This window comes from Salmo salar, chromosome ssa04, assembly GCF_905237065.1.
Source record: "Salmo salar chromosome ssa04, Ssal_v3.1, whole genome shotgun sequence".
Taxonomy (NCBI): domain Eukaryota; kingdom Metazoa; phylum Chordata; class Actinopteri; order Salmoniformes; family Salmonidae; genus Salmo; species Salmo salar.
In genome coordinates, this window is record NC_059445.1 from 76,592,629 (window position 1) to 76,607,592 (window position 14,964).

The window sequence follows — 14,964 nt, forward strand, 5'->3', positions numbered from 1 at the left end:
ACCAGTTGACTGCAGTTACTGCAGCTTCAAAACTGCAATCTTTTTTTTTGTAAGGGTAACACCAGTGCATACAATTTACTACACTTTCCAAGGTACCCTAGTGCTATAAATGGTTGACTTTGTTCCATCTGATTGAGAAGAGAAAAAAAACATGAAAAACACCAACAAGTGAAGACACTTGCAACTGCCCTTTTATTAAAAAATGATTAAAGGATGTGGCACTTGGTAACAAACAAATCAAAAGCACAACTAACGGGGGGGGGGGGGGGGATTCATTGGCATGATCACAGTTTGGCTATGCCAAACAGAGTCCATACTAATTTCCTAAAATGGCAGTTTATCAACACAGTCAATAACATTTTTCTGTTTATAATCATCTGGGAGTAAAACATGTTTTAATAATAAAAATAATCAATAACACGGTTCATACTACAACCAGATCCAAACTGTACTGGGCTGGTTGTTTCGAGAATCGTACTGGGAAAACAACAGGAAAATAAAATGTCTGAGCCAGCACAGTACAGTTCGGGTAAGCATGATAGTGTGAAAAGGGTCAATACATCTAATGCTGCAGGCCCTCCAAATTATGCATTACATATCTTTCAGTAGCTACATAACTGCACATTTGGAGTGTCACTCAAAAGCAATAGAAGTAAGGAAGTACAGCATGTATGTAAAAAGCACATACATTTCTCATTTTAAATCTAGATGAATTATCAAACTTGTGATTTTAAAACTAAGTTGAGATATGACCACACTTCTTCACTGACTGTACAAGGGAGAAATGCGGGAGAGAGAACACATTCTGGTAAATACAAAATTCCTCACTGTTTGTCAGGGTTGGGGAGTAACGGATAACATGGAATCAGTTAATCGCAATCTTATTTAAAAAAAATAATGTAACTAATCAGTTACGTTACCAGCAAACATATTGTAACCAGATTACAGATGCTTTTGAAAAACTAGATGATTACTTTTAAATTCAGAAAGGACGTTGCCACCTTTTTGTTCTCACTGAGCAGGTTTCCAGTAAAGTACAAAAAAAAAGTCACAACAGGCTGATGTAAACAGCAAATTTGTAGATAAACTTCCAAAATTTCAACAAAGCTAAATACGCTACACAAAGAAGGATCTTCTTGGGTCTGTAAAATTCATTGTGTGAGAAATGGCGCTTTTATGTGCAACTATTTATTTAATAAGCATTATATTTAAGTAAACTTGGAGTCACGCAATGATATTTTGTGTGGTCCTCCCATTACGACTCAGGAAAACATGCAGTTTATTAGGCTACAGATTTTTTTTAAATGTGTGATGAACTTCACAGGGTGGTGAAAGTGCAAGGTGATGAGCTTGATGCTCCTTTCAATAAATATCGAGGGTGTTATTCTGGTGACCGATGTTTGGTTGCCGTTTAACAAATTAAAATAATATCGCTCTTTTGTCCATAATAGTCTCATCATATAGGCTACACCTGAACTCTATCTGCGAGCTCTTGGCTAGAGCGCAGATTCGCTATATAACTCAATATTGTTTCTGACAAAACTATCAGACGAGTTGAAAATTCAACAGAAACCCATCTAACTTGTATTTTCTATTCGGTACATGAGAATTTAACTGCAAAAGTAATTTATGTGCACTACGTCATCACACACAGGCTTTTATCCACAACAAGTCAATTTGATGGAAACATTTCTGCTGAGAAAATGCAGAGATTTTATTTATGCAGCTTTTTTAATATTGACATTAAAGTCTGTCGCCAATTGGATGGAAACCTAACTAATGACATTCAATTTAGCATTGAAAAAAATGCACAAGTTTAAGTTTGTTCCACCTGAGCGAGTCTGTTCACAAGTCAGAGACCACTACCATGACACACCAAATGCATTTGATGGATCCTTTTCTTTTTTAAATGCCTCTTAAGGGGAAAGTAATCCAAAAGTAACAAACTAATCAGATTATGTTACTGATTACAATTTGGGACAGGTAACTAACTAGTAACTAACGGATCACATTTAGAAAATAACCTACCCAAACCTGCTGCTTGTTTATTACAATTTACACCGTATACTTCGTAAGACAGCTCCTGAACAGCTAGAGGGTCAGAGTGGAGCTCAGGTTAATGTCATGGTGGAACACAATACATAAATCTTTTTCATTTCTTCTTCTTTTTCTTCTTGGGAGGACCTTGATCTGAATCACTTCCTTCTGATGAATCAGAGGCCGAGCTGCTTGAACTGCTAGAGGAAGAGGAGCTAGAGCTGTCAGAACTGTCACTACTGCTGTCACTGTCGTCCGACGAAGAGCTTGAGGAGTCACTACTGTCAGACGATGAGTCACTGGAAGAGCTGTCAGAGTCGCTGCTGCTACTACTACCACCACCACTTGCGTCCTTTGACCTGAAAGCAAGTGTCACAATTTACAAAACCATTATTACATAAGCAGAATAGTGAGTACATTGCAGAAGGCATATTGCAGGCATAGCCTAGATCTCTACTGCATATAACAGAAAAGTGTGTCGAGTGGACTATGCTCTACCCATTTGAGATCTAAACTCAGCAAAAAAAGAAACTCCCTCTCAGTGTCAACTGCATTTATTTTCAGCAAATTTAACATGTGTAAATATTTGTATGAACATAAGATTCAACAACAGACAAACTGAACAAGTCCCACAGACATGTTACTAACAGAAATTGAATAATGTGTCCCTGAACAAGGGGGGGGGGGGGCGGGGTCAAAATTAACAGTCAGAATCTAGTGTGGCCAGCCGGTTGCATTAAGTACTGCAGTTTTTATTACCTTTATTTAACTAGGCAAGTCAGTTAAGAAAGAAATGTGTATTTTCAATGACGGCCTAGGAACAGTGGGTTACCTGCCTTGTTCAGGGGCAGAACGATAGATTTTTACCTTGTCAGCTCGGAGATTCGATCTCGCAACCTTTCGGTTACTAATCCAACACTAGGCTACCTGACGCCCCGCAGTGCATCTCCTCATGGACTGCACCAGATTTGCCAGTTCTTGCTGAGAGATGTTACCCCACTCTTCCACCAAGGCACCTGCAAGTTCCCGGACATTTCTGGGGGGGGGGGGTTGAGATCCGGGCTCTTCGCTGGCCATGGCAGAACACTGACATTCCTGTCTTGCAGGAAATCACGCACAGAACGAGCAGTATGGCTGGTGGCATTGTCATGCTGGAAGGTCATGTCAAGATGAGCCTGCAGGAAGTCTACCACATGAGGGAGGAGGATGTCTTCCCTGTAACGCACAGAGTTGCGACTGCCTGCAATGACAACAAGCTCAGTCCGATGTTGCTGTGACACACTGCCCCAGACCATGACAGACCCTCCACCTCCAAAGCGATCCCGCTCCAGAGTACAGGCCTTGGTGTAACGCTTATTCCTTCGACGATAAACGCAAATCCGACCATCACCCCTGGTGAGACAAAACCACGACTCATCAGTGAAGACCACTTTTTGCCATTCCTGTCTGGTCCAGCAACGGTGGGTTTGTGCCCATAGGCGACGTTGTTGCCGGTGATGTCTGGTGAGGACCTTCCTTACAACAGGCCTACAAGCCCTCAGTACAGCCTCTCTCAGCTTATTGCAGACAGTCTGAGCACTGATGGAGGGATTGTGCATCCCTGGTGTAACTCGGGCAGTTGTTGTTGCCATCCTGTACCTGTCCCGCAGGTGATGTTCAGATGTATCGATCCTGTGCAGGTGTTGTTGCACGTGGTCTGCCACTGTGAGGACGATCAGCTGTGCGTCCTGTCTCCCTGTAGCACTGTCTGTGGCATGTCACAGCACGGACATTGAAATGTATTGCCCTGGCCACATCTGCAGTCCTCATGCCTCCTTGCAGCCTGCCTAAGGCATGTTCACACAGATGAGCAGGGACCCTGGGAATCTTTCTTTTGGTGTTTTTCAGAGTCAGTAGAAAGGCCTCTTTAGTGTCCTCATTTTCATAAATGTGACCTTAATTGCCTACCACCTGTAAGCTGTTAGTGTCTTAACGACCGTTCCACAGGTGCATGGGAAACATCATTAATAGTTTATGGTTCATTGAACAAGCATGGGAAACAGTGTTTAAACCCTTTACAATGAAGAGCTGTAAAGTTACTTGTATTTTTACAAATTATCTTTGAAAGACAGGGTCCTGAAAAAGGGACGTTTTCTTTTTTTGCTGAGTTTATCTGCGAGCTAAAAAGGGACGCAGTGACAGTTACCTTTTCTTCTTAGTTTTTTTCTCATTGGAGCTTTCCTTTCCTGGTCTGAATAGTGAATAGAGATTGAGTTAGTTACAACATGCCATGGCTGAAAAAATTCCAAAGATTATTCTAAACCAACTAGGGGAAAATAAAAGTGGAAAGAAACTTGGCAACACTTATGAATCATTGTACAGAGGAAATGAATTCCCAATGACGAGTTATACTGCATCTCCTCTAGATAGCAGTACTAGACAGTTATGAGGTTGGGTTACAGTACTAGCCTTATAAATACTGTCACAGACTAATTACCGCTGTAACCGCTGTACAGCAAACCATTTCTGTAAGCTCAGGCTATTGCAGTACACTGTAGCCACAAAATACTGATTTGAAGTCTTCAAAACCATGAATATGCAGCCTATTCAAAAGTGACATCAAATGGTAGACACCAGGGTCACGTTCATTTGGGTAAATGGTTTCGCAATAGAAAATGAAAATATGTTTCTTATTGGAAAGGCTCTAGTAGTAGGCCTTCCTCTGTTTCCAAAAAATGTCTCCCTAATAGACACGACCAAGGTGACTTTCCACAGTGTTAACATATTCAGAACTCAAAAGTGATCTTCTATCAAGCTGACTTAATAGTAAGACAGCAGTCATCCAATACAAATACATACTTGTGGCTGACTTACCCTGTGGCATTGACCTGTTTATTTTTATTTTCCTTCAGTTTATTTTTCATTTCTGTTGTCCTTGATGGCCTGTGAAGGTATTTTCGTTTGCCAGTACACTCATATGTCCAGTGTCCAAACTCCAAACACTTCTGACACCGAACATGTTGTTTATTTGCCTCCCTGTTTGAAAAAAAGATAGACATGAGTAAGAGTTATTTATAACTGTAGGTAGACTAACATCGTGTGCCCCCCACCCCCTCCCTATGTTAATGGAACCTAGCCCCTCATTACAATGGTAGCAATAGTTGGATAATCCCTGCTCTTTCTTGGGCCAAATCAGGATAAGTGGAGTCAGGACATTTTTTCAGAAGAATTGAGTAACTTCTCTGACTGTATCTGAGTTTCTAAAGCCTTTGTCAAGAGATCTTGAGACCAATGTAGCACAGGTAGTTGCTGGCTCAAGGACTATGCCTGTTCTCCAGTCGCTAGTGTTGTACTTGAGTTCAGGGGCGGAAATCCCGGGGGGGGACACGACCCCCCCATCCTGGGAAAAATATGATTTGTCCCCCCCAATATATCACTGAAACATAACCATGTAATTTAAATAATACGCAATGAAGCAATTGTGCTGATTATAGACACTTAATAGCGCGTTTTTACGTTTCAAAAGATTGCGACCCCCCCACCCTTTGGCTCAATGGTTTGATCCACTGCCAGTTCCTTAGCTTGCTAGGTAACAGAGAGGTCGTATCTACTGTCTGAAAGGCACTCAATGCACGTAACTGACGTGAGGTTAATCCAGTCAACCGCGCACACACACTAGCTGAAAATGCAGAGCTAGCGCGCAAATATTAACTATTAAGCTAGCTAGTACCTATTCCATTTATGTGGCGTCGTCAAAGATGGAATCTTTGCTATCGTCAATTTATTCCAAGATCAGCATGCAGATGATGTAAGTTAGTGCTACAAAGTCCCTGTGATAAGGTTAGCGATAAACTGAAATCCAAACTGAACAGAACTACACTCTCTTCTACCATTGTCTTAAATATATTTAATGGTCTCGTTGCAAAAGCTAAATTGTCGCAAGTGAACTTTTATTTATTTATTTTATTTCACCTTTATTTAACCTGGGTAGCAAAGATTATAGCAAACACCACTGAAACGGAATTGGTGCTCGCTAGCTTTGCAAATTCAGCCTTTGTTAGAAGCCAGCCAATATGAAACAAACTATTAAAATTACAAAAGGTTGCAGCATATGTTGTGTAAATGGTGAACTCATACAGCTGTCAACTCTTGTCATTTTAATCCGTTTCACATTTGCTAGCTACCTTTTAGATCAAAGCCCAAATAGAATGATTGAAGATGATAGAAGCCCATCTACTACTGTAAATAACCTACACACTGTGTGTGTAGCCAGCCAGGTAGAAAAATGGCAGAAAAATAAAAGACGGACATCAGAGTATTTTTCAATACACCAAAACGCATAGTAAGAACACTAGTAGCCTAATATCTCAAAGTCTAGTTGATAAAATGTTCATAAGAAAGAAATGAAATTCTAATAGAAATGTTTCACAATGATGTCATTAGGCAGAGCAGGCAACAGATGGCACACAGACAGCAGAGTTGGGGAGAGATATGCGGTGACAGACTGGCAGAGACAGGGAGTCTCAGGTAAGTTTGTTGAGTCTTTGTTTGGCAACATTATGAAAGGTTCTCCATTTTTTTTACTTGTAAAATAGGAACATAATTGGAAAATGCCATGGATACCCCCACTCTCAACTTAGTTCAGTCACCAGTTTAAGATTTGTTAAAGGCAATGGTATTGCTGTTGTGATTAGTTGTGTAGTTTTGGGTACCGGTTGTTAGGAGTACGGCAAACACCTTATTTCTTTGGTTCCTCAATATACATTTACCATATTACAATGTAGGCTATGTGTTACAGCACTACTTTTGGTGTCCCCCTCAGGAATTGCTCTTGAGAAAATGTCATGTAATTGTCCCCTCCAAAGTTGATATTAGATTTTCGCCCCTGCTTGAGTTGTTAGGAAAAAGGTATTTTCCTAACAACTCAAGTACACGTGCAAACCAGGGTTAGCCTCAGGATTTGAGAGTGAAATACTTACGCTCTCGTCTCTAACATGTAGGCTCAGCATTTTTACAAACAGTCCCATTACAAGTCAATGTTGAACTAACTAGATTACAACTTATTTTTCACAATGAAGCGTTATTGATCCAACCTTCAGTATGCTGGTCTGTATATATTTTTCCTCACACGCAGCCAACAATATGGCTGAGCCTAACCGAACTACAGACCAAATGTCCCAAGCAATCAGCGTGTAAATATTTTATTCAACATACTGGTTTGAGAGACTAATGTCTTTTGAAGGCAGACTTCTTTCAGACTGAATATTTCCATGGGGTAACCATGTTAACAGTCTGATGTTTAGTCAAGGTCAGGTTCTGTTTTAGATTTTGGTTAGTTGTTTTGCAAGTCAGCAGTGTCCTTGTAGTTTCTCCCGAGTAGTTTGTTAGCTAGCTAGTCTGATTAATCAGGCTGTAATAAACAAATTAACACCTGAGCTCAATTTCGAGGCACATAGCAGAGTCTGAATACGTAAATAAGGTTTCTGTTTTTTTATTTTTAATACATTTGCAGAAATGTCTAAAAACCTGTTTTCGCTAAGTCATTATGGGGTATTGTGTGTAGACTGCAGAGGAAAATGTTATTTTTAATGCATTTTCAAATAAGGTTGTAACCTAATGTGGAAAAAGTCAAAGGGTCTGAATACTTTCTGAATGCACTGTATATGGTTTGGTGCACCTTATATGGTTTGGTACTGAAGTAAAGTTAGTTTCACATTGAATATTTAGTTATTTCGCCAATAGCTATTGAACAAAGCATGCCATGACAATTTTATATCCTAAATCGGGGAGGATGGAGAATAGACATCTTCGTGTGAACAGTTTTATTTATTCAGATTTCAAATTGATTGTTCTCCATCAGAGAAAATTGTCAGGTGAACAATACTTTCCTGTGGATATTTTGTCTCAGACTTTTAGTTACCTAGCAAGCAAGTTAGCTAGATAGTATGCGGATGACTTAACTAGAGGTTCACCGATTGAGATTTTTCAACGCCGATACCGATTATTGGAGTCCCAAAAAAAACGCGATACCGATTAATCGGCCGGTTTTTGTTTGTTTTTTATTCATTTGTAATAATGACAATTACAACAATACTGAATGAACACTTATTTTAACTTAATATAATACAGCAATAAAATCTATTTAGCCTCAAATAAATAATGAAACATGTTCAATTTGATTTAAATAATGCAAAAACAAAGTGTTGGAGAAGAAAGTAAAAGTGCAATATGTGCCATGTAAAAGAGCTAAGGTTTAAGTTCCTTGCTCAGAACATGGGAACATATGAAAGCTGGTGGTTCCTTTTAACATGAGTCTTCAATATTCCTAGGTAAGAAGTTTTAGGTTGTAGTTATTATAGGACTATTTCTCTCTATATGATTTGTATTTCATATACCTTTGACTATTGGATGTTCTTATAGGCACTATAGTATTGCCAGTGTAACAGTATAGCTTCCGTCCCTCTCCTCGCTCCTACCTGGGCTCAAACCAGGAACACATCGACAACAGCCACCCTCGAAGCAGCGTTACCCACGTAGAGGAAGGGAAAAAACTACTCCAAGTCTCAGAGCGAGTGACGTTTGAAACGCTATTAGCCCGCACCCGGCTAACTAGCTAGCCATTTCACATGGGTTACACCAGCCTAATCTCAGGAGTAGATAGGCTTGAAGTCATAAACAGCGCAATGCATTGCGAAGGGCTGCTGGCAAAACGCACGAAAGTGCTATTTTGAATGAATGCTTACGAGCCTGCTGCTGCCTACCATCGCTCAGTCAGACTGCTCTATCAAATCATAGACTTAATTATAACATAACACACAGAAACACGAGCCTTAGGTCATTAATATGGTCGAATCCGGAAACTATCATCTCGAAAACAAAACGTTACATTGCACAACCTTCAGTGTTATGTCATAATTACGTAAAATTCTGACAAATTACCCAAAGTGTTGCATATACCCTGACTGCGTGCAATGAACGCAAAATGACAATTTCACCTGGTTAATATTGCATGCTAACCTGGATTTCATTTAGCTAAATATGTAGGTTTAAAAATATATACTTCTGTGTATTGATTTTAAGAAAGGCATTGATGTTTATGGTTAGGTACAGTCGTGCAACGATTGTGCTTTTTTCGCAAATGCGCTTTTGTTAAATCATCCCGTTTGGCAATGTTGGCTGTCTTTGTTAGGAAGAAATAGTATTCACAGTTCGCAACGAGCCAGGCAGCCCAAACTGCTGCATATACCCTGACTCTGTTTGCAAGAGAAGTGACACATTTTCCCTAGTTAAAAGAAATTCATGTTAGCAGGCAATATTAACTAAATATGCAGGTTTAAAAATATATACTTGTGTATTGATTTTAAGAAAGGCATTGATGTTTATGGTTGGAGCAACGTGTACCTAGGCGATTATATGCAACGCAGGACAGGCTAGATAAACTAGTAATATCATCAACCATGTGTAGTTAACTAGTGATTATGATTGATTGTTTTTTTATAAGATACGTTTAATACTTGCTAGCAACTTACCTTGGAATTCATACTGCATTCGCGTAACCTCGTGGAGTGCAATGTAAAGCAGGTGGTTAGAGCGTTGGACTAGTTAACCGTAAGTTTGCAAGATTGAATCCCTGAGCTGACAAGGTAAAAATCCGTCATTGAAAACAAGAATGTGTTCTTAACTGACTTGCCTAGTTAAATAAAGGTATAAAAAAATGTTTAAAAAAATAGTGTTTTTTTCTTTTTATTTTAATCGGCCAAATCGGCGTCCAAAAATACCGATTTCCGATTGTTATGAAAACTTGAAATCGGCCCTAATTAATCGGTCATTCCGATTAATCGGTCGACCTCTAACGTTAGCTATGTTCGGTTTGCTCCTAGCAGAACTTGGCTAGGCAAAGTGAACGTCTGACTCGCATACTCCCTAAAGACCTTTGCTTGAAAAACGAGAAGAAAGCTTCAATATTACTGTGTCACTCTTGAGACGCCATAGCCAGTATACACTTCCTCGAAATAGTATGAATTAATCTAAGATTAAAAAAATTACAGATTTCTTTAGTTGTAGTTTTACCAAGCAGTTCTTTGTCACACAATTTTACATCTAAGATGTTTGGTGCAGTATTTCTTTAGAAAGAGTGCACAAACCAGTAGGGTCCATCTGCTGACCAAGTATTACATTCCACGCCCACTACGCATAACTTACTACATGTCGTGCTCACTGCTGTGTACCAGTGTTCTATTTTTATTATTTAACTAGGCAAGTCAGTAAAGAACATTCTTATTTACAATGATGTCTACCGGGGAACAGTGGGTTAACTGCCTTGTTCAGGGGCAGAATGACAGATTTTTACCTTGTCAGCTCGGGGATTCGATCCAGCAACCTTTCGGTTACCGGCCCAATGCGCTAACCAACCTTACTGTAAGGGAAGTTGCTAACAGAACCGCGGGAAAGCAGTTCACGGAAGGTGGGGTCGAAGGACACTGTACCAGTGTCACCTAAACTAACGAACTAACTAGCAGCCTCCTTCGGTGGGGTTTTCGGCAGTTGGCATCCAGCAATGGTGCATTTACCGCGACAATCCGTGCTGGAGTGTGGGCCAGAAACAGAGCAAGCAGCCTCAATGGTAGTGGGCGTGATATGTAGTGGACGTGATATGTATTGGCAGCAGTCTGCAGCCAGTTTTTTCGTGATTACTTCAAAACTACAGCAAGTAGCTGGGCCATATGGTACTATTATGAAACTGAGCTCCACAGCAGATGCAATTAACTCGTTTTTTAATCAGAAAAAGCCTTGTTAAAAATGTCATGGGTCCTGCCTAACATTATTGTGCATTAACGCCACCTACTGTACTGGAGCACCCACACCTGTCCTAGCTTAAACATTTACCCAACGCCCCAAATTGCAGGCCGCAATTGCACCCTTCCACGAACAGCCAGAAAAAAAACCTTGCCGAAGACCAAAACGTCACAATTTAGTCATAAATACACGAACCTTTCGGAAGGGAAGGATACGGACGATTTTACCCAGCTAACGTTAGCGCTAGCTAACTTATGTGTCGGCTATTCAACGTGCAGACAGTATGATATCTATGCTTGTTAGCCAAATAAACATATACTATTTATTAAATGTAACCATTTAATTTGTTAACTTTGTACATCATTATTGCCCACATCTCAAACAACGTTGTAAGTAACGTTACAGTAGCTTACTAACGTTGGCTAACTAGCATTTAGTAAGAATAGTATTGTTAGCCAACTATTCGCAGCTCAGTCTTACTTATTGCTCTAAGTAAACACGGTGATCACTAAATACGCTGAATCGAGTAAGTATACCAAAATTCTTAAGCATTTTAGTAACAAACAAACTTACGCTTGCCGACGGGCAATAATTCTGTGCATGGGTGTCGCCATGTTACAATTTGGTTGAAATGTAGCACCTTCCGGGATGGCGAAAGAAAAAGATGCCGATTGGGCGACATGAGGACACCGTCAACCAATCAAAAGCCTATGGTTGATGCCAGTGATGTGTAGAAACCCTGGATGATCTGGGGGAGCTGTATTGAAGCCACCACGCAACCATCTTGGTACTCCTCAATTGTAAAACATATTTTGGAATCTATAGTTTGGAAGCTATAGAAATATATTCAATAATGTCTACATTCGTTTTTGACACATTTATTTATTCGATTACAGACACCTTAATGCATAATTTTACATTAAATTATGTGAGCTACACGCACACACACACACACAAAAACACACACACACACACACACACACACACACACACACACACACACACACACACACACACACACACACACACACACACACACACACACACACACACACACACACACACACACACACACACACACACACACACACACACACACACACATATATATACTGCTCAAAAAAATAAAGGGAACACTTAAACAACACATCCTAGATCTGAATGAAAGAAATAATCTTATTAAATACTTTTTTCTTTACATAGTTGAATGTGCTGACAACAAAATCACACAAAAAGAATCAATGGAAATCCAATTTATCAACCCATGGAGGTCTGGATTTGGAGTCACACTCAAAATTAAAGTGGAAAACCACACTACAGGCTGATCCAACTTTGATGTAATGTCCTTAAAACAAGTAAAAATTAGGCTCAGTAGTGTGTGTGGCCTCCACGTGCCTGTATGACCTCCCTACAACGCCTGGGCATGCTCCTGATGAGGTGGCGGATGGTCTTCTGAGGGATCTCCTCCCAAACCTGGACTAAAGCATCCGCCAACTCCTGGACAGTCTGTGGTGCAACGTGGCGTTGGTAGATGGAGCGAGACATGATGTCCCAGATGTGCTCAATTGGATTCAGGTCTGGGGAACGGGTGGGCCAGTCCATAGCATCAATGCCTTCCTCTTGCAGGAACTGCTGACACACTCCAGCCACATGAGGTCTAGCATTGTCTTGCATTAGGAGGAACCCAGGGCCAACCGCACCAGCATATGGTCTCACAAGGGGTCTGAGGATCTCATCTCGGTACCTAATGGCAGTCAGGCTACCTCTGGCGAGCACATGGAGGGCTGTGCGGCTCCCCAAAGAAATGCCACCCCACACCATGACTGACCCACCGCCAAACCGGTCATGCTGGAGGATGTTGCAGGCAGCAGAACGTTCTCCACGGCGTCTCCAGACTCTGTCGCGTCTGTCCCGTGCTCAGTGTGAACCTGCTTTCACCTATGAAGAGCACAGGGCGCCAGTGGCGAATTTGCCAATCTTGGTGTTCTCTGGCAAATGCCAAAAGTCCTGCACGGTGTTGGGCTGTAAGCACAACCCCCACCTGTGGACGTCGGGCAGTCATACCACCCCCATGGAGTCTGTTTCTGACCGTTTGAGCAGACACATGTACATTTGTGGCCTGCTGGAGGTCATTTTGCAGGGCTCTGGCAGTGCTTCTCCTGCTCCTCCTTGCACAAAGGCGGAGGTAGCGGTCCTGCTGCTGGGTTGTTGCCCTCCTACGGCCTCCTCCACGTCTCCTGATGTACTGGCCTGTCTCCTGGTAGCGCCTCCATGCTCTGGACACTACGCTGACAGACACAGCAAACCTTCTTGCCACAGCTCGCATTGATGTACCATCCTGGATGAGCTGCACTACCTGAGCCACTTGTGTGGGTTGTAGACTCCGTCTCATGCTACCACTAGAGTGAAAGCACTGCCAGCATTCAAAAGTGACCAAAACATCAGCCAGGAAGCATAGGAACTGAGAAGTGGTCTGTGGTCCCCACCTGCAGAACCACTCCTTTATTGGGGGTGTCTTGCTAATTGCCTATAATTTCCACCTGTTGGCTATTCCATTCGCACAACAGCATGTGAAATTTATTGTCAATCAGTGTTGCTTCCTAAGTGGACAGTTTGATTTCACAGAAGTGTGATTGACTTGGAGTTACATTGTGTTGTTTAAGTGTTCTCTTTATTTTTTTGAGCAGTGTATATATATATATATATATAAATATTAGAGAGTACCCTTCGTTACAGTCCCCACTACAACAGAAAAAAAATACTTAAATACATGTACTTTTGTCCTTGAAACATTTAAGTGAATTACTGTAGAATTCCATTCATTCCTATGGAGAACTGCTCCTACTAGGGAGTGCCAATATGGCCCGGCCGGTGGCTTCAAAGCCACTCAATGGCCAATAGACAGCATTAGCATTAGCAACAACCTGAGCAATAGTTACAGGTGAGAGGAAGAATGAGCAAATTGGAAGCTGGGGAAAATGATGTGGCCATGTTAACACCCCAACTCTTACAATAAGTGCCATGGGATCTTTAGTGACCACAGAGTCAGGACACCCAGTTAACTTCCCACCCTACACAGGGAAATGTTCTTAATCACTACCCTAGAATATTGTTATTTTTAAACCAGAGGAAAGAGAGCCTCCTACTGGCCTTCCATCACCACTTCCAGTAGCATTTGGTCTCCCATCCAGGACCATCACTGCTTAGCTTCAGAGGTAAGACAGCAGTGGGATACAGAGTAGTATGCAGCTTGTTGCGCTTCTATGTTGAATAGTTATCCCAACAAGACATCTCATCTACTGACTTGTTATTAAAAGTGGATAAATATTAAACTTCAAAAGGTCTATTTGATAAAAAATGTTATTTTCATTCAATCCTTGACTATTAGAATATATGTCAAATAGTCATCAAGTACGACCCAGCAAGCAAATGAAATCGTATTTGGCACATGCACTGAATACAACAGGTGTGGACCTTACCTTGAAGTGCTTACTTACAAGCCCTTAACCAACAATGCAGTTGAATGAAAAATAGGAATATTTACATTTACATTTAAGTCATTTAGCAGATGCTCTTATCCAGAGCGACTTACAAATTGGTGCATTCACCTTATGATATCCAGTGGAACAACCACTTTACAATAGTGCATCTAAATCTTTTAGGGGGTTGGGGGGGGGTTAGAAGGATTACTTTATCCTATCCTAGGTATTCCTTAAAGAGGTGAGGTTTCAGGTGTCTCCGGAAGGTGGTGATTGACTCCACTGTCCTGGCGTCGTGAGGGAGCTTGTTCCACCATAGGGGTGCCAGAGCGGCGAACAGTTTTGACTGGGCTGAGCGGGAACTGTGCTTCCTCAGAGGTAGGGGGGCCAGCAGGCCAGAGGTGGATGAGCGCAGTGCCCTCATTTGGGTGTAGGAACTGATCAGAGCCTGAAGGTACGGAGGTGCCGTTCCCCTCACGGCTCCGTAGGCAAGCACCATGGTCTTGTAGTGAATGCGAGCTTCAACTGGAAGCCAGTGGAGAGAGCGGAGGAGCGGGGTGACGTGAGAGAACTTGGGAAGGTTGAACACCAGACGGGCTGCGGCGTTCTGGATGAGTTGTAGGGGTTTAATGGCACAGGCAGGGAGCAAGCCAACATCGAGTTGCAGTAATCC

At 41.5% G+C, this 14,964-nt stretch overlaps 1 protein-coding gene across 1 annotated transcript; it reads right to left on the minus strand.

The window, feature by feature from the left end:
* Positions 1-173: 173 nt before the first annotated feature.
* Positions 174-11,479, minus strand: LOC106603852 (zinc finger CCHC domain-containing protein 10). The gene is made up of 4 exons (XM_014198052.2): positions 11,386-11,479; positions 4,891-5,052; positions 4,223-4,267; positions 174-2,396 (listed from the first exon to the last, which is right to left on the minus strand). The coding sequence occupies exons 1-4, from the start codon at positions 11,424-11,426 to the stop codon at positions 2,153-2,155; spliced, it is 492 nt and encodes a 163-aa protein (XP_014053527.1). The 5' UTR covers positions 11,427-11,479; the 3' UTR covers positions 174-2,152.
* Positions 11,480-14,964: the final 3,485 nt, after the last annotated feature.

Bases quoted from the DNA above. Each gene is read 5' to 3' on its own strand.
- LOC106603852 (XM_014198052.2), bottom strand. From the start codon at position 11,426: ATGGCGACACCCATGCACAGAATTATTGCCCGTCGGCAAGC. The intron at 5,053-11,385 runs GTAAGTTTGTTT...TTTTTCAAACAG, and splicing joins ATTATTGCCCGTCGGCAAGC to GGAGGCAAATAAACAACATG. The intron at 4,268-4,890 runs GTAAGTCAGCCA...TTCACTATTCAG, and splicing joins AAACAGGTCAATGCCACAGG to ACCAGGAAAGGAAAGCTCCA.